We start from the raw sequence: 19,069 nt of genomic DNA, 5'->3' as shown, positions 1-19,069 counted from the left end.
CCCAGTTATATAACAGACATTCAAGAATCAGCAATAACTTAGTAAAAGAACATTTCCTTTGTGAGAGTAACAGTATTAGTTTTAGTTCCACAGAAACCGCTTCTGACTGCTGGGGCACCGAACGACGTGCCCTTCATCAGACAGCAAGTCTGGGAAGATGCGGATCCTCACAGGAGAGGTCACGGGGAAGCATCTTTGGTCTTCTCTGTGCTTAGGAACAAAGGGCCAGCAATCCATTGCATACAAATAACATCAAACACAGGTGCAGGAATTCACAACTCCTCAGCAAAAGCTATTTCTTTTTTTTTTTTTTTTTTTTTTGAGGCGGAGTCTTGCTCTGTCGCCCGGACTGGAGTGCAGTGGCCGGATCTCAGCTCACTGCAAGCTCCGCCTCCCGGGTTTACGCCATTCTCCTGCCTCAGCCTCCCGAGTAGCTGGGACTACAGGCGCCGCCACCTCGCCCGGCTAGTTTTTGTATTTTTAGTAGAGACGGGGTTTCACCGTGTTAGCCAGGATGGTCTCAATCTCCTGACCTCGTGATCCGCCCGTCTCGGCCTCCCAAAGTGCTGGGATTACAGGCTTGAGCCACCGCGCCCGGCCAAAAGCTATTTCTTACAAATAGAACTCTTCACTTAATATTCAGAAAAAATGAAAATGCTGAGATGCAGTTTTCCCTCTTAGCAGTCCCATGTTCACGAAGTCAGGACAGTTCCGCCACTGACCAGCAGGTGGTGCTGGACCACAAGGAGAAGCAGCAGGAGGTGCGCGGCTGCGACAACCTAGAAAAATATTTTTTTACCTGTATCTGTATGAAAGATTTGGTCAGTTCTCAAAGTATAAATGTAACATTTTATTCCCAACATTGTATTCAAGCAAAACACATTATATAAAATTTAATTGTATCAAATAGGAATTTTTAAAATTACTAAATTCATAAATGTTGCTGGAAGCTCAACATAAAGTGAGGGTGAATTTAGTATGTGTTAAAAACCACTAAGTTCCACATGACTTCTTATAGTTGAAAATGAGAACTGCCAGTGACCATTCTAGAAATGAAGATTAGCATGTATTGTGACTTACAAAAAGAAACGTCTGTTTCAAAAAACAAAGATGAGAACTCACATGCAAATGACTGCTTTCTCAAAGCCCTTGCTGGACGTGTGCGATGCTTATCCTTCATTTCTGCTAAAAACATTTCAGAAATTGCCCTCAGAGTCTGTCAATCCACGGGAAAAGGGCTTAGATCCCAAATGGGACTGCTGAGCCCAGTCCAGCAGAGCTGCTGCTTCCCACCCTGGATTCCCCCTCGAGGCTGAATGGGCCATCTCTGTGGGTCACAAAAATAGTCCCTGGTCCGGTGCAGTGGCTCACGCCTATAATCCTAGCATTTTGGGAGGCTGAGGGACGGATCACCTGAGGTCAGGAGTTCAAGACCAGCCTAACCAACGTGGTGAAACCCCATCTACTAAAAATACAAAAATTAGCCGGGTGTGGTGGCACGTGCCTGTAGTCCCAGCTCCTTGGGAGGCTGGGGCAGAATCGCTTGAACCCAGGAGGCGGAGGTTGCAGTGAGCTGCGGTCACTCCAGCCTGGATAACAGAGCAAGACTCTGTCTCAAAACAAAAAACAGCCCCGGAACAATTCCACAGCTGCGGATGCCAGAAATGTGCTGGTGGGAGCGCTCCTGTCCCAGCCGAATTATGACTATGAACAGTGTGAAAATCTAGAATTCATCTCCATGGTTGTACCTGTGACAGGTTTGGGTGTATTTCTTCTTCGTTTTTTTTCCCCCAAGACGGAGTCTTGCTCTGTCACCCAGGCTGGAGTGCAGTGGCGCAATCTCAGCTCACTGCAAGCTCCGCCTCCCGGGTTCAAGCGATTCTCCTGCCTCAGCCTCCCAAGTAGCTGGGATTACAGGCGCCCGCCACCACGCCCGGCTAATTTTTTTGTATTTTTAGTAGAGACGGGGTTTCACCATGTTGGCCATGCTGGTCTCGACCTCCTGACCTCGTGATCCGCCCGCCTCGGCCTCCCAAAGTGCTGGGATTACAGGCGTGAGCCAGTGCGCCCGGCTGCATTCGTTCTTAAAAACCAGCCTGTCACATACATCAGCACAGTCGGCCTCGCCTGCAAGTCAGCAGAAAGCACAGCAAGAATGCTGAGACATATTTTGCATGGGCGAAGTTAAAAACATGAATTTGACTATTTTTAAAAAGTAATTTTAAAGCTTCATTTTAAAAACAAAGTATTTGTAAAAATTTTGTAAAGCATTTGTTTGCACTTGGTCAGATCTTTTCTATCACTTGGCAAAGGCGCTAAGAGCCGCACTCAGGCCTGGTAATAGTGTTGTCTTCAGGCATTCATTGTAAGTTCCGTGGCGAAATTCTATAAAAATAGGCAATATTTGTGTTTCTATATCCAGAAGTGGAAACAAAGAGCTGAGTTGTTTTTGTGGTCACAAAAACAACAAAAAAGCAGGGGATGCAGTCTGCAGGTCCTGTCCCTGTCCTTACCCGGGAACGGCAGCTGGGATGTGGGGGCCTCTGGAGTCTAGAGCGTGACCGCGGGCCCGTGCTCCTCCACGCCGCCTGGTGGCAGGGCCAGGCTGTGACGTGGGTCAGCCCGCAGGGAGCTGAGCAGCCGCTGGAGGCCGCCGTCCAGGGCCAGGTCCCGCTGCAGCCGCTGCGCCAGGCCCGCGCCATTGACCCGCGAGAGGCTGCCTGCGGGGGCGCCCGGGGCCTGGGGGGGCCGTGCAGGCTCCAGCGTGCCCTCGATGACCACGTCGTTGTCCTCGTCGCTCTCCGCCTCGTCGGGGTGGAAGTTCTGCAGGACGCGCGGGGCGGGGGGACCCATGAGGCCCGCGGTGCCGTCCGAGGGTGGTCCCGAGCTGCCCAGCGCGCGGCCGCCACGCACCACATTGTTGCGCTGGTTGGCGGGCTTGACGGTGACGATGAGGTTGTGGCTGTTGGCGATCATCATGTCCGTGACCTGGTCCAGCGTCTTCCCGCCACCTCAATGCCGTTCACTTCCAGGACCTCGTCATTCACAGCCAGCAGCCCGGTGCTCTCCGCCAGGCCCCCGGGTACCATGCGCGAGATGAAGATGCCGGGCACCTTCTCCAGCCCGTGCGGGGTCACGCGCACGCTGGTGCCATCGCGGATGTAGAAGCCCAGCGGCTTCTCGCAGCCGTGCCGGTGCAGCCGCACTCGCCGGTGCGTCTCGGGGACCAGGTCCACATCGATGATGGAGGACACGGGGCGGAAGTCGCGCGGGAGGCCGATGTCCAGGTGTGCGCGCCGCCGGGGTCCTTCGTCACGCAGCGCGCCCAGCGCCCGCCTCCGCCTGCACAGCGAGCCCGCGCCGAGGCTGCCACGCTCGGCCTCCTCTGCGGGAGAGGGGACAGTTAGAGGGACACACACTGGGCCCCGCCTGAGCCCTCGGCCTTCACCTGGCACTGCTGTTCCATCTGCGTGACGCCGAGGCACCCAGGGTGCACAGGAGCGTCCCAGACCTGCAGGCTGAGTGGAAATCAGGCAAGCTCAAGTGCCGTCCCCTAAAATGAACTCTAGCGCTCTCCTTACTGCTCCACAGGCACCAAACCAAAGGACTTACAGACTAAAAGGTGCTGGCAGGCACCTGCAGCAGAGAGAATCAATGGCAGTGGAGGGTTTGGGGCCTGGCGGACTGGGGAGTGCCTCAGCCTTCTGGGAGGCAGCAGGCTGGACTGGGGACTTCTTAAGCTTTGCCCATTCTCCCGTCTTTCCTTCTCTCAACTGTAAGATGGAGGCTCGTTTCTTTTTTTCTAAGGTTAATTACAACTAAGAGAGACCTTTCCTGCTTTCTTCTTTTCTTTCTATGTGCAAGCCCCACCACAGTGTCTGCTAGTCAGCATTCAAGGGCCCTGAAGGGGTCGCTCAGTCGGGCGTGTGAGCATTTCCCTGCAGTTTTGGTTAGCAGCTGATGAGGGGAGATGAGTCGACGAAGGAGTGGGAGCAGAGGATGGCTGCCTCCCTTCTGTGAGGTCCCACACACTGTCAGTGGTGTTTGGAGGTAGATGAAGCCTCCAGGCTGCACGGCTCCCTTCCTCAGGGACGCTGTGGGACCCGCCTGGCCACACCTGCCAGCCTGTGGCATGCCACATTTGTGGCAGTGTGGAAACTTTACCGTAAAGTCGGGCTACTGCAAAGTAAAAGTCCACTGAATTAATCAAGCAGAAACGTTGTAAGGAGCTTAGTGTAAAAAAAGATTTTAAGTGAAGACACTGGTGGCATTTGGAAACTCTGAATAAGGCATTTTCCTTGAGTCAGAAAAAAAATCTTGTTTTACTTAATTTTTATATGAAGCCTCTTTTGTTTTTGACACACAAGGGTCTGTAAAACAGGTGTCTTGGGGAGCAGAGGGAAGGGCTTGCTCTGCGAGGCTTGGTCCTGTGGAGTTGGCGGCATCCACAGCAGCCTGCTCTTTGGGCTGGGGAGGCTCCCATCTTTGCTTTGCCAGTGAAAGCCAGGAGGACTGGGAGCCCAGGCAGAAGCAATGCCATGAACAGGCGCTCCTCAGAGCAGAGACCTCCAGACTCCAGGCGTCAGTCTGGCTTCTGCATTTCAGTGAGCAGGCAGGGCCCATTATGACTTGCTTTGGAGATGGGGAATGCTGGTTGACAGTTCTGGAAAGGACTCGAAGACCAATTACTTCCACCATGGAGGCAACATTCAGGCAGCTTGGAGGGGAGGCCAGTGCTCAGGCGCCACATCTCTCAACCCAGCAGAGCCCATGGCTGCCTAGACAATGAGAAGGCCCTAGCACAGGCTCTGGAACATGCTGCAGGCAGCAGGGTTAGTGCACCCTGGAGCTGGGATGCCTCCGCATGAGGACTGTCCTCCTGGGAGCTGCATCCCGGCCAGCACTCCACATAGCTGCTCAGTGACGGAAGCCATCCATCATCCCTTATCAGCATCATTTATTACCCACTGACACAGTAAGGTCTGAAAGGGCTTTCGAAATAAGATGACTTTTAAAAACTACACCTGTAAACCCTGTTTACCCTGATGTGATTGTTAGGCATTGTATGCCTGCATCAAAATCTCATGTAACCCATAAATATATATACCTAATATGTACCCACAAAAATAAATAAAATTACACTTGTAATATTCCTTTCCAGCTGTGACCACCTTTCCTGCACACTCACACGTACACATGGATATGGTTGTCTGTGCTTGATCTCAGTTCCTGGCCAGCACCCGGCCTCTCTGCACCTCACAGACTCTGCAAATGCTTACTGGGTGACTTCAGGGATACAGATGAGTGGATAAAGTCCCTGCCCTGAAGTAGCCATGAAGCAAGTGGGAGAAAGAGATACAGACTGAATTTTCCATACAGCCACACGGAGAGCACGGTGAGACTGGATGTGCACGGGATACGATGGGAACAGTGCAGGGGCATCTGGGGAGGTGGCAGTTACGCTGCCCAGGGGGGTGCGGATCAACAACACAGAATTGAAGATGCCAGAGGGTGAGGGGCACAGAGCTCTTCCCGTGATGAGGAGAGACTGTGCCTTTAGAGTTCGCCTCGTCTGGCTGCTGCCGCAGGTTTGGATTAACCAAGGGCCTGGGACAGAGTGGGCTCTCCCTGGACTAAAAGCTAAACCTGAACAAAGGCATCTGCCTCATGGTGTGCTCATTCTAAGTGGGAGGGAATGTGGATCCACGGGGCTGCAGACGGAGGTGTGGCAGCATCCGAGGCACAGTGCTCTGCCTGTTTGCCATGATGTGGGCTCTTCCAAGGGGTCTCCTTGGATGACAAATCTAGGCACTTTCAAGAGGGCAACCCTTCTGGCAAACCCATGCCTGCAAGAACACTGTTGTGCATGTGGCCATCCACATGCTCCTCCTGGGGGACAGGCCCTGTGCTCAGGGCCGTGAGCAGCAGGGCCCAGGAGAAGAGACTGAGGTTTTATGCAGGGCAGGTGAGGCCTGTGATGCTGAGGGTAGGGGAGTAAGAAATGGTGCGTGTCCATGTGTGAAACAGCCTGGCTGGCTGTCCCACACACGGGCAGAGTACAGTGAGGCCTGGCCTGGGAGAGGTGACACCTACTGTTCCAAGCATCACTGACTCAGTTTCAGATTCAATGTCACCTCCCTCCGGGAGCCACTTGTCTTCAAGTCCCAGTTCACGGCCACCCATCCCAGGAGCCCCACCCCTGTTCCGCATGGTGCCTTCCCTTCCACCAAAACCACAAACCTGTCTGCGTCACAAGGGCCAGGCGGCAGCATCTCAGCCATCCCCACAGGGCAGCAAGTGCTCTGGCCGCAGTGCACAGTGGACCAGATTAAGGCTCAAGCCCAGAACTGTGAGATACAGAGAAGGGCACAACGGGCCAGCCCCCTTCTCCTAAGGGGCTTATAAATCACAGGTAGACCAGGGTTCCCTGCACCAATAAAAGCAAGTGTGTGGATCTCTGCTTCCCAGAAGTCATGTAGTCCTTCCCATCCCTCCTGCTAAGTTCAACAAAAACCCTGGATGTTACCTACAAAACAAACATAAGATGATGCAGGAGAGAAGTCACACTAGCAACATGGCAGCAGCTCCTTGGGTTTTCTTTTAGCCTCGTCATCTCAGACTTGGAGCTGAAGGCATCAGCAACCTGGATGCACCAACAGTCATAGACCAAAAAGCCCCAACAAACGTCTGCTCTGTCTGTACGAAGATCAGAAAGAGGCAGCCTAAAAGGATGGAACACGTGTGGACAATAACTGCCCCACCTGCTGCATCCCACACACAGAGCCTGGAGCCTCACCTCCTCAAGGCTAGAATGGGTGCCCAACAGCCCCTGGCTCTGGTGCTAGAGAGACTAAGCAGGGAGTGAGGACCTCACCTTTGGTCTTTTCTCCATGGACCCCACAGTCCTGAGGGGGACTCTCCTCCCTCAAAACACTCAGGGGCCATCCTAACAGCCCCTCCTCCCGGCCAAGTCCCAACGACTGCAAATCCCTTCCCTGCACTCCAAACCCTCCAAACCTTGAGGGGCGTTGCCTCTGTGATGTGCTCTCCATGTGTCTAAAGGGCTCCACCTTTTAACTGTCATGGTTGGGTGTTTCCACCGGGTCCACACTGCTCTTCACGTCACATCTGAATGTCATGCCCATAGTAAGAGGATGAAACTGTTGGGTCCTGGGCCTTCAAGGACTTGAGCGGGGGGAGCCTTGTTTACCCACCTAACAATAATATAAAATATAATCCTAGCCAACCTCAAATTAAACCTTTTGAAGATATGTATCGGGGGAACCCACCCCTAATATTTCCACATAAGTTCTTTTTATTTTCCATAAGTGTCTGCCGGCTGAGAAATAAAGAGAAAGAGTACAAAGAGAGGAATTTTACAGCTGAGCCACCAGGGATGACATCACATATGGGTAGGACTGTGATGCCCACCTGAGCCTCAACCAGCAAGTTTTTTTTAAGGGTTTCAAAAGGGGAGGGGGTGTAAAACAGGGAGTAGGTACAAAGATCACATGCTTCAAAAGGCAAAAAGCAGAACTACAAATAAGGGTCTAACAAAGATCATGCTTCTGAGGGAACAGGACAAAGGGAAAAAGCAGAACCACTGATAAGGGTCCAACAAAAACAAGGCAAAGGGCAAAAGCAGAACTATTGATAAGGGTCTATGTTCAGCGGTGCACATACTATCTTGATAAACATCTTAAACAACAGAAAACGGTTTGAGAGCAGAGAACTGGTCTAACCACAAATTTACCAGGGTGTGGAGTTTTCCCCCACCCTAGTAAGCCTGAGGGTACTGCAGGAGACCAGGGCGTATCTCAGTCCTTATCTCAACTGCACAAGACAGACATTACCAGAGCAGCCGTTTATAGACCTCCCCCCAGGAACACATTCCTTTCCCAGGGTATTAATATTAATATTCCTTGCTAGAAAAAGAATTTAGCAATCTCTCTCCTACTTCCATGTCTGTTTATAGGCTCTCTGCAAGAAGGAAAATATGGCTGTTTTTGCCTGACCCCGTAGGCAGTCAGACCTTATGGTTGTCTTCCTGTTCCCTGAAAATTGCTGTTATTCTATTCTTCTTCAAGGTGCACTGATTTCATATTGTTCAAACAGACTTTTACAATCAATTTGTACAGTTAACACAATTATCACAGTGGTCCTGAGGTGACATATATCCTCAGTTTTCAAAGATAACAGGATTAAGAAATTAAAGACAGCCATAAGAAATTATGAAAGTATTATTTGGGAACTGATAAATGTCCATGAAATCACCACAATTTATGTTCCTCTGCCATGGCTCCAGCTGGTCCCTCCCTTTGGGGTCCCTGACTTCCCGCAACAGATATGTCTTTGTGTCTAAAACTTTAGTAAAGTTTTGTTTTTAAAAAACGTGGTATTGAATTGTTAACCTCCAGGAAGTTCCCAGAAAACATAATTTATCATTTCCACTGGGTGAGGTGGCTCGCACCTGTAATCCCAGCACTTTGGGAGGCCAAGGTGGGCGGATCACCTGAGGTCAGAAGTTCAAAACCAGCCTGACCAACATGGTGAAACCCCGTCTCTACTAAAAATACAAAAATTAGCTGGGCATCATGGCATCCGCCTGTAATCCCAGCTAGTATGGAAACTGAGGCAAGTCAATTGCTTGAATCTGGAAGGTGGGGGTTGCAGTGAGCTGAGATTGTGCCATTGCACTCTAGCCTGGGCAACAAGAGCAAAACTCCATCTCAAACAAATAAACAGAAAATATTTCCACTTATTTCCTAACAAAACTATCACTTTGTCACCATCTGGACCTGTAAACAAATGTGACTGTTCACTTGTATTTTTCCTTCTGAGAGGAAGGCAGGCATGTCAGTGGCATGGTCAGGTCGGCACCGACACAGCACAACACCCCAATCATTAGTGTGTTCCTCCTCTCCACCGCACCCCAAGCAGAACAAAGGCCCAGACGCAGGGCTGTGAGTGTCTCTCCTGGCAGCCCCACCTGGGTGCTGGAAGGCCCCAGTGGATTCTGCCAAGCAGGCAACTCAGTCTGGGGCACGTGTGCCATGGCAGACACTGCTGGCATGACCCTCGGTCAGGGGGGCATCAGGACACCTTATCTCAGTGGAAAGTTTCCACCTCCCTTAGAATCTAAAGGCGCCAACAAGTTCATTGAAAGTGATCAATTACAGCTCCTCAGTGGTCAGATCTAGTAGCCCCGTATGAAACACAACGGGTCTGTGGCCGCTTTTTAGAATAGTATTTTCAATTTTCTGGTAAATGTCCTCCATAGACAGCGTCAGACGAGCCGGGGAGGTGTGTGCCTCTTTCATCCTGTCCTGGCTCCTTACATCCTCAGAGCACGAGACAGCCCGCAGGGTACTCACCCCACATTTCCACCTTCCCAGGGAACTTCAGGGGAGTGCACTGGCCCTCCCTGCAGACCAGGAAGGTCTGGTCCTCCCCCCACCATCGGGACTGTTCTCACATAAGTCCCTTTGGGGGCCCTTCTCCACACTACAGCCCCCTCTTTCTTTTGGGGCCCCACAACCGCAAACACTTGAGGACCCAACAGGCTGAAGCCTGCTTAGATCTTGGTCGTGCTGGCCAGACCCTAACATCCCATGCTGACCCCTCTGGCCTTGGCCCTGTGCTCCAAGGGAGTTTCAGCATATCGAAAGGTGCAGGGCCCAGTGTGTCACCATAAGGAATAACTACCACTTCTCAGTGCAAGACACTGGTCAATCAGAACAGTGAAGGTTAACAATGACAAGTGACACCCACTGGGCCTCATGGGCCACACCCCCGCTGTGGGTCCTCTGTTGTGGTTCCTGCCTGAGAGCATCATGTTGCGTGTGGATGTGGGTGCAGGATAACACATAGGCAGTGCTGAGGGCAGGGCACGGCTCTTCATGCAGCAGCCCACTCAGGGCAGCAAGTTTGGAGCAGGTACTCCTGGGGACACAGACTCAGGGGTTCAGGGGCCTGGAATGGCTTGGATGGGGGAAGGTCTTGTGTGTAACCCCCATGACAGGCAAGGCAGCAGCAACACTTCACCATGTTTCCAGACAGACTTGGGGTCCTGGAAGGAGGCACTGCAGAGGGTGGAGCTGGGGCCATGAGATGTGCCCAGGCCTGTGCTCACTTCCTCCCCCAGTGTCTCTGATGCTCTGAGCCACGAAGGGAGATGAGGACGACCACAGGAACACGGCCCACGATGAACGTGCAGGGGATTTTTGAGCAGCAGGGAATGGGTCCCCTCATGGTGCAGCTTAGACCACCCTGTGCAAAGGCAGGTTCTGAACCCTTGGGCCTGGGGTGCAGCTCGAGGGCACTCAGGTGAGGTCAATGCCATGGGTTCATAAACTAATCGTGAGTAACAGGAGGTTGATGAGCTAAGTAACGTCTGTCACTGTCAAATGGCTGTGTAAGCTGAAAGATGAACACGTTCATAGGCAGGGGGCAAAAGAGCAAGCGGCTCAGTGGAGGAAACGGGCCGACACCCTTCTTGGAGGAGGGCCAGCAAGTGCATGCGACTCGGGTTCTTCCTGAACTCTTGACGAGATGGGCCGCCCATGGTCTGCACCCAAACCCCCTTCCCAGCATCCAAGGGCCCAGGGCGCGTTTGGTTTCAGCCAGCCTGCCTGCTTCCAGTGAGCTGTGGCTGGGGTGAGAAAACACACAACCTGCCTGCCTGCAGTGGGAGGTGCAGGAAGGAGTACTGCCCGCATGCACCTGCTCACACTGCAGCTGACCACTCACCCTGGCATGGGGATGAGAAGACTGAATTTCAGACAACAACCCATTTCTCCATCTCTTTAAATATGAACCATTGCATATGGACTTCATTAGTGAAAAATTCCAAACTTTCTTAGAAATAAAATTTGTTTTAAAGAATACCCCAGGCCGGGCACGGTGGCTCAAGCCTGTCATCCCAGCACTTTGGGAGGCCGAGACGGGCGGATCACGAGGTCAGGAGATGGAGACCATCCTGGCTAACACGGTGAAACCCCGTCGCTACTAAAAATACAAAAAACTAGCCGGGCGAGGTGGCGGCGCCTGTAGTCCCAGCTACTCGGGAGGCTGAGGCAGGAGAATGGCGGGAACCCGGGAGGCGGAGCTTGCAGTGAGCTGAGATCCGGCCACTGCACCCCAGCCTGGGCGACAGAGCGAGACTTCGTCTCAAAAAAAAAAAAAAATACCCCATTTCTAAAATTCCAACTTTGATTTCTAAAATACCTTTTTACAAGAAAAAAATTGTCACTGCTTCTTTTTCAAGCAATATGTTAAATCTGGGATTTTCCACAAAGTAAACAATTCAAGGAGTCACATTTTTTAGGCAACTGTCTAACCACCCTCTCTCCCCATATCCTGTTTTCAAATTACATTTTGTGTGTGTGTGTGTGTGTGTGTGTGTGTTTAAATTTTTTTTTGGAGACTGTCACCCAGGCTGGAGTGCAGTGGCACAATCTCGGCTCACTGCAGTCTCCACCTCCCGGGTTCAAGCAATTCTCATGCTTCAACCTCCTGAGTAGCTAGGATTACAGATGTGAATCACCACATCGAGCTGTCAAATTAAATTATATTTTCTTCTTCCATTTCTATTTTGAAGTATCTGTAACAAGAGGGGGAATTGGAATCTGGTCTTATGAAGCTCTCATGGTTCCAAGTTTTCAAACTAAAGATTTTCTAATAAATATTTTCTTACAAACAACCCCTTCTGTCACATAAGGGTTTGACCTGAATTAAAACTATCCTGACTCTCCGGCGAGGAAGGGTGGAAACTGGTGAAGATGCCTCTTCCAAAGGCTTCCAGGGTCCTTCTGGACGGAGCCTGTCCAACTGCCCTCTGGGGAAGGGAGAGAAACAGGAAGGCGTCGCCTTCACGCTCAGGTCGGTCGCACAGGAAGGTGGCTGCGTGTGCCTGAGGGCTTGGGCCCGGGAGGAGGTAACCATGGTCCTGAGACGCGCCCTCTGCCCACGCCTCTCTGCTAGCCTGGCCAGACGCATGGGGTGCCCAATCGTCTTCATGGTGGCAGCTGCAGAGGTAACAACTCATGGGCATTTGGAGAACGCACAGGGCCCGCGCTCAACGTTGCACTTGATTCCTGCGAGTGCTCAAGAAGGGAAGCACCAGACAGATGCCAAAATTTAGGCACAGCAGCACTGCTTTGCCTCCCTTGGCAGCACAGGGCTGCAGAAGGGCTGCGGGGAGCTCCACCAGGACACACCCCTCCTCAGCGGCTCCTCTGCATGTTCTTTAGAATCCGATACATCAGGCCTGGACGGGAGATGGTGCCCTCGGGCGCCAGAGCGTGTGGTCCACTTCACAGCCACACCCACCCCAATTCCTGATCTTCTCCAGTCTCCTGGCTCCCGCTGTTCCTCGTTCTCAAACCACTCGCTTCACTGCTTCCGATTCAACTTTTCGTCACCTAAAGTGAGAGATACAACCTCTTTCTTTCCCTCTCAGTATCAACGACTCGGTTTTAAGTCACCATGGAGAGGAGTAGTCAGACCTCACGCATCTGCCACACTTGATTTCAGGAGACGAGCGACTGCGAGGACCATGGTCACCTGGTGAACTGCCCAGGCCAAATGCCATGGCCTTGCCTGCTCACGGGCAAAGCAGCTGCCAGCTTAAATGGTAACAAATCAATAAAGAAAGGAAGGAAGGAGGGAGGAAGCCGGAGGGGAGAGCACGTCGCAGTCTCTCAATGACGCCATCAGGACGCGCCACGCCGGAGACTTCAGCTGCCAGATCAGCACAGCCTATTAGGGCCTTGTCCAGTCCCAGCTTGTCCAAGGGTAGTTAACACCAAATTCCCTCCCCATAATTAAACAGCATGTAGACACATATAAAAAATACCACAGAAGAACTACACCACTGGGTCAAAACACATGCCAGAACAATATTTCATTTTTAAAGACAACATAAATGTCAACATTTTAAAAGTGTGCCACATTAGGTGAAAACAAAGCGTGTTGTGTACTAGTCTCAGAACTCATCGGCAGTTTTATCTTTTCCACAAAACTCTGTGTTCAAACGCCAAGCCCTGTCTCCTTGGGGCACCTCCACAGGCCTGGTCTGCAGCATGCATTCTCGGGATTCTTCCGGGCTCACCTGGCCATGATCCCCAGCACCGAACAGCTCAAGAACACCGTCTACCCCCATCTGCCAGAGCAAATCTATTTTCCACCAAGACCAGGACTGTCGGCTCTCAGTCACCAAGGACACACCATGGTTGCAGGCGACCAGCATGTTCTGATGAGGGAGGTGACAGTGCCTGCCCCAGGACCCGTATGTGCTGCAACAGGCAGCCTGCAGGGCATGTGCCAGAGGCCAGGGCCTGAGCAACACACACAGTGCTGCCCAGGTGGGCCCTGCACCCTTGCAGTAAGGGACAGCGTCAACCAACGAAAACACCACACACACAAAGTCCTAGTTTCCATCTAAGAAGTGTTTTCTGGAACTTTAAGCAACATTTTATTTCCACAAATATGGGGGAAAAGGAGCCCTATGGTGCATAATTCTTATCTTACTTTAGGGTCCTGTTTCTGGACTCAGTGGACTCAAGTGTAGCCAGGTCCAATCTCTGCACTTGCCTCTGGAATGTTCTGCCAACACCCTTCCCCCAGCAAAAGGCTGCGGGCAAGAAGAGGAGGCAACTCCCGGCCCTGACGCAGGAGGAGAGACGGGAAAGGAATGAGCAGACTTGAGTTTAAATTTTCATTGGAAGTATTGAAGAAACATCTCACGTTGATCCTAGTCCTCTATTATTTCTATTAAAAATACCACCCCAAGGCCGGGCGCGGTGCCTCACGCCGGTGATCCCAGCACGGTGGGAGGCCGAGGCGGGCGGATCACGAGGTCAGGAGATCGAGACCATCCTGGCTAACACGGTGAAACCCCGTCTCTACTAAAAATACAAAAAATTAGCCGGGTGTGGTGGCGGGACACCAACTCAACCTGCTTGGAAAGGGGCAAACACAGCCGTGCGCAGTGGCTCATGCCTGTAATTCCAGCTACTGGGGAGGCTGAGGCAGGAGAATTCTGTGAACCCGGGAGGCGGAGCTTGCAGTGAGCCGAGATCACGCCACTGCACTCCAGCCTGGGCGACAGAGCGAGACTCCGTCTCAAAAAAAAAAAAAAAACCACCGCAAGTAATTTGTACTCACTAGAGAAAAACTGGAAGTAAAAATAATAATTGAAAAATCCCTGAAGCCATAACTCACTCCTAGGTTACTGTAGTCAGCATTTGCTATGTCTTGTCCAACAAGCTGGGGTCACCTCAGGAAAGAAGACTCTGCCATGTCCACTGCCCTCCCAAGCCCTCCTCCTGCAGCGTCCCTGGTCAGGCAGCGCTGCCTTTTGAGAGGTCACTCTGGGTGGGGGTTTCCACCCTCCTGGGAAGTCTCTGGAACAGAAGCAAGAGGACACAGGAGCACCCAGGCCCCATCCCTCCCCCAGTGCCCGTGGAGCCAGCAGGGGGCGCCACAGCAGCCCAGCAACAGGCACCTGGTTGCCGACATGACTGGCCCATGCTCATTCCCTGCGCATTTTGTTTAAAAATTTTCAGAGAAAATTGACATCACATAAAATTAACCATTTTAACCATTTTAAAGTGTACAACTCAGTAGCTTTAGCATATTCACAATATAGTGGAACCATTACCACTAATTACAGAACGTTTCCATCACCCTAAAAAAAAAGTTCGTACCTCCCAATGCCTTCCTCTCCTCAGCCCGACAACCATTAATTACTTTGTCTCTATGGATTTTCCTGCCCTGGACACTTCATATAAATGGGATCTTACAACACGTGGCCTGTGTCTGGCTTTCTTTCACGTAGCATCATGAGTTAGATGTTCATCCACACTGTATAAGGAGGTCAGTGTTCCACTGTGTTGAGACACCACATTTATTCATCCATTAATTTAATTTGGGTTGTTTCTAGTTTTGAGCTACTGTGAATAATGTTGTTGTGAACATTTATGTACATTTAACAAATGTTATATCAAATGTACATTTGATAAAGGGGGAAGAATGATAGCATGTTGCTCTTTTGGTTTGGATGTTTAGTCTGGGCTTTCCAGAGAAGCAGAACCAAGTTTTTGTGTGGACATATGTTTTTCCTTTCTGCCAGATACACACCTAGGGGTAGAACTGCTGGGTCATATGGTAACTCTAGGTTGAACTTTTTGAGGAACTGCCAGACTGTTTTCTACAGTGGTTGAAACATTTTCTATTCCCACCAGCAGTTCTGAGGGTTATGATTTCTTCACATTCTTGACAATACTTGTTTCTGTCTGTCATTATCAGCCATCACAGTGGGTGTGAAGTGGTGTCTCACTGTGGTCTGGGTTTGCATTTCCCTGATGACTGATGATGTTGAGCATCTATTCCTGTGCTTATTGGCCACTTGTATATCTTTTTTGGAGAGATGTCTCTTCAGATCCTTTGCCCATTTTCAATTGGGTTGGGTTGTATGTCTTTTTTTTTTTTTTTTTGAGACAGAGTCTCAGTCTGTTGCCCAAGCTGGAATGCAGTGAGGTGATTTCAGTTCACTGCAACCTCTGCCTCCCAGGCTCAGGCCATTTCTGAGGCTGAGTGCCTCAACCTCCCAAGTAGCTGGGATTACAGGTGCCCACCACCATGCCTGGCTAATTTTTGCATCTTTAGCAGAGACGGTTTTGCCAACCTGACCTGAAGTGATCTGCCTGCCTCGTTCTCCCCAAGTGCTGGGATTACAGGCATGCACCACTGTGCCCAGCTTGGTTGTCTTCTCTATTGACACGAGTATTGTTTATATATTCTGAGTAAGAGTCTCTTATAAGAAACATAACTTACAAATGCTTTCGTCCATTTTGTGAGGGGTTTCTGTTTTCTCAATAGTGTCCATTGACATACAACAGGTTTTAATTTGACGAAGTTCAATTTATCTAATTTTTCTTTTTTGTTTGTGCTTTTGTTGTTATATTTAAGAAATCATTGCCTAATTCAAAGTCATATCCCTGTGCCATTCTAAGTAAAGTAGCAAATCACATTATCTGTTGCTCTGGTAGAAACAAGCACAAAAAAACAGAAACATAAATGTCACATATGCTTGGGGCCAGGCTTATGAGAACATTTCCATCGGCCTTGGAGAAGTGAGCCCGGAATATCAGGCATTCTTAGACGTTGTCTGGAACCAGCAGGATATAAAAATGAACAAACCGGAGGCCGAAGTGGGCGGATGACAAAGTGAGGCGATCGAGACCATCCTGGCTAACACGGTGAAACCCCGTCTCTACTAAAAATACAAAACATTAGCTGGGCGCGGTGGCGGACACCTGTAGTCCCAGCTGCTGGGGAGGCTGAGGCAAGAGAATGCCGTGAACCTGGGAGGCGGAGCCGAGATCGCACCACTGCACTCCAGCCTGGGCGACAGAGCGAGACTTCGTCTCAAAAAAAAAAAAAAAAAAAAAAAAGAACAAACCAACTACCCAATGTAGAAAGTCCTTATTTAAGAAATTAAGTACCATCATGTCCAGCCGCTAGGTTCCCAACATCATGAGCGTGTGATGCACACTAGGAAGCATGTTGCTTGGGGCTATAGAAAAAGTTTGTCATGGAGGACAAAGACCCGACTCAGAACTACCAGGGCAGGGGTCATGGCCAGACACCAACCCAACCTGCTTGGAAAGGGGCAAACGCAGCCGTGCACAGTGGCTCACACCTATAATCCCAGCACTTTGGGAGGCCGAAGTGAGTGGATCATTTGAGGTCAGAAGTTTGAGAGCAGCTTGGCCAACATGGTGAGACCTCATCTCTACTAAAAATGCAAAAATTAGCCAGGCGTGGTGGTGCGTGCCTGTAATCCCAGCTACTTGGGAGGCTGAGGGAGGAGAATCACTTGAACCCAGGAGGCAGAGGTTGCAGCGAGCCGCGATTGTGCCACTGCACTCCAATCTGGGTGACAGAGCGAGACTTCGTCTAAAGAAAGGGGCAAACCCTGGGGAGACATCACCTGGGAAGGGGAAGAAGCAAACACTGATGTTGATTTTTTCCTGTTAAATTAATTTCTTCAAACAATGGCTCTTTCCTAAAAACCCCTCAAAGTAAAAATAAAGCAAACTCAGACACACTTTTCTCTGCCACGAGGAAATGGTTCCTCAGCTGGAGAGGGCCCCGGAACTGCTCCCCAGCAAGTTTGCTGAGCCTCCTTCGAAGCGTGTGGCTCCTGCCTCACAGAAGCCACTGCGTTATGAGTGCTGGGGCAGTTTCCAGGTCACGACAGGTCACGAATGCCCGAATTGCCTTGGCTTTGTGGCTTCAGGATACAGGGAAAGGCAGTCAGTCTGTAGAGTTAGGGAAGCTTTGCCCAATCCCAGAGCCACCATCCACTGCCCGGACCAGTTCTGAGCCCAGTGTTAACATGTATAACACGGGATGTGCCACCCTCACTCCCACGGAGCTCCTATAAAACCCCAAGGCAGTGCCTAGAGCCCTCACCTTTTGTACTGCAGCAAGTTCATAGCCAAGCCTGTTCTTTCCAGGTCCTGTATCCGCTGACATGGAGGCTGAACTCCCACCTCCTCAGGAAAGTCCCAGAGGCTCCATAAAACCTTCCCACCTATTTCCTCCTTGGTATTCCCAGACCTTGAGGCCAATGACAACTTCCTTTGACAGAGAGGGGAACTGAGGCTGGAGGCTGCTAGGTGACAGCAGGGTGACAGACAACTCCTGGGCTCAAGCAATCCTCTCACCTCAGCCTCCCAAAGTGCTGGGATCACAGGCATGAACCACCGCGCCTGCCCACAAGTGCTTTTAATCACGTTTTCCACTGTGTCCACTTGGAAGAACTCAGTGCACTGAGAAAAGACTGATGGATGCAGCCCACATTTAGTTCACACTCAGGGGTAACAGCAGGACCCGGGTGCTCTGACTCCAGCACTGGGTGACGCAGGAGGACAACCTCCCAAAACCCAGACCCCTTTGCCCCAGTAAAAAAATGTTCATTGTAAAAAAACATGATCTATCCTGCATTTGTCTGTTCATTCCTAACCAATGCTCAGGGACAGCACCCAACACAGGCCAGGCTTTCTCCCACATGCTGGGATCAGAAGACTAAACAGACTGGAGAAAATGGATTAAACAAAGCAGAAAGAAAATGCCCCATAATCCTTCTTCCTAAGAGTCTAGTACACACTTCCCCAGACTAGTTAGTGCAGCTAACACATGCTAGATAGGAAACACATAACACTTTAATAATTGTTTTACTGCAGAAGTGTGAACATAATGTGTGTCTTAGCTCCCGCTGCCATAACAAAATACCACAGATGGCGCAGCTTAAACTATGCACATTTATTTCTCACAGTTCTGGAGGCTGGAAAGTCCCATATCAAGGTCTGGCTTGTCAGTTTCTGGGGAGGGCTCTCTTCCCGGCTGACAGACAGCTGCCTTCTTCCTGTAACCCCACGTGGCAGGGAGACCAAGATCTCTGGTGCCTCCTCCTCTGCTTATGACACAATCTGATTGGTCAGGGCTTCATCCTTACGATCTTATTTAACCTTCCTCACCCCCTAAAGACCCTGTCTCCAGATACAGTCATACTGAGAGCTAGGACTTCGACATAAGAACCTGGGGGGACGCGATCAGTTCAGTGCACTACGCACACTGTTTTGTAACTGTTCGCTTGCTGAGTGTATCTGAGTCACGTTCTCTGCCAGGGCACATCCTCATTCCACCACTGCAGGGACGCTAGGTGTTTGGGCTTTTGCCAAATGTTCACCATCACAAAAAACACCACAGTGAACAACCACACAGACCTGCCGCTGAGCATCCAGCGTGGTCACCTCCTAGATGCACGACTGCTGTGTTTTATGTTAGTGTTTTCTGAGAGACACTCTCAGGCTTGTTTCTCTGAGACTCTGCAGGTGGTACCTCTAAATCCAAAAGCTCCAAATGTCCACCAGCTCCAGTCACATTGGAGGTGAGTGCCTGCTGGGAGGTCATGCTGGTAAGAGCGTGGCAAGTTCTGAGGGGCTTCCTGGAGGAGGTGACTTCCAAAAGGGAGAAGAGGCTGGCTGTGCCCAGAGGG

General features: G+C 50.8%; 1 protein-coding gene across 1 annotated transcript in view; it reads right to left on the bottom strand.

Moving 5' to 3' along the window:
• Positions 1 to 2,072: 2,072 nt before the first annotated feature.
• The window catches only part of PARD6G (par-6 family cell polarity regulator gamma), a 94,786-nt gene continuing 77,789 nt past the window's right edge, over positions 2,073 to 19,069 (bottom strand). The window contains 2 exon segments of the mRNA XM_033178445.1: positions 2,073 to 3,008; positions 3,011 to 3,385. Coding sequence (XP_033034336.1) covers positions 2,551 to 3,008; positions 3,011 to 3,385 — 833 coding nt within the window. The 3' untranslated portion in view covers positions 2,073 to 2,550.

Source organism: Trachypithecus francoisi, unplaced genomic scaffold (genome assembly GCF_009764315.1).
Source record: "Trachypithecus francoisi isolate TF-2019V2 unplaced genomic scaffold, Tfra_2.0 Lachesis_group19, whole genome shotgun sequence".
Classification (NCBI taxonomy): Eukaryota; Metazoa; Chordata; class Mammalia; order Primates; family Cercopithecidae; genus Trachypithecus; species Trachypithecus francoisi.
The sequence above is the reverse complement of the archived record's forward strand: the minus strand, read 5'-3'. Positions and strand labels throughout refer to the sequence as shown.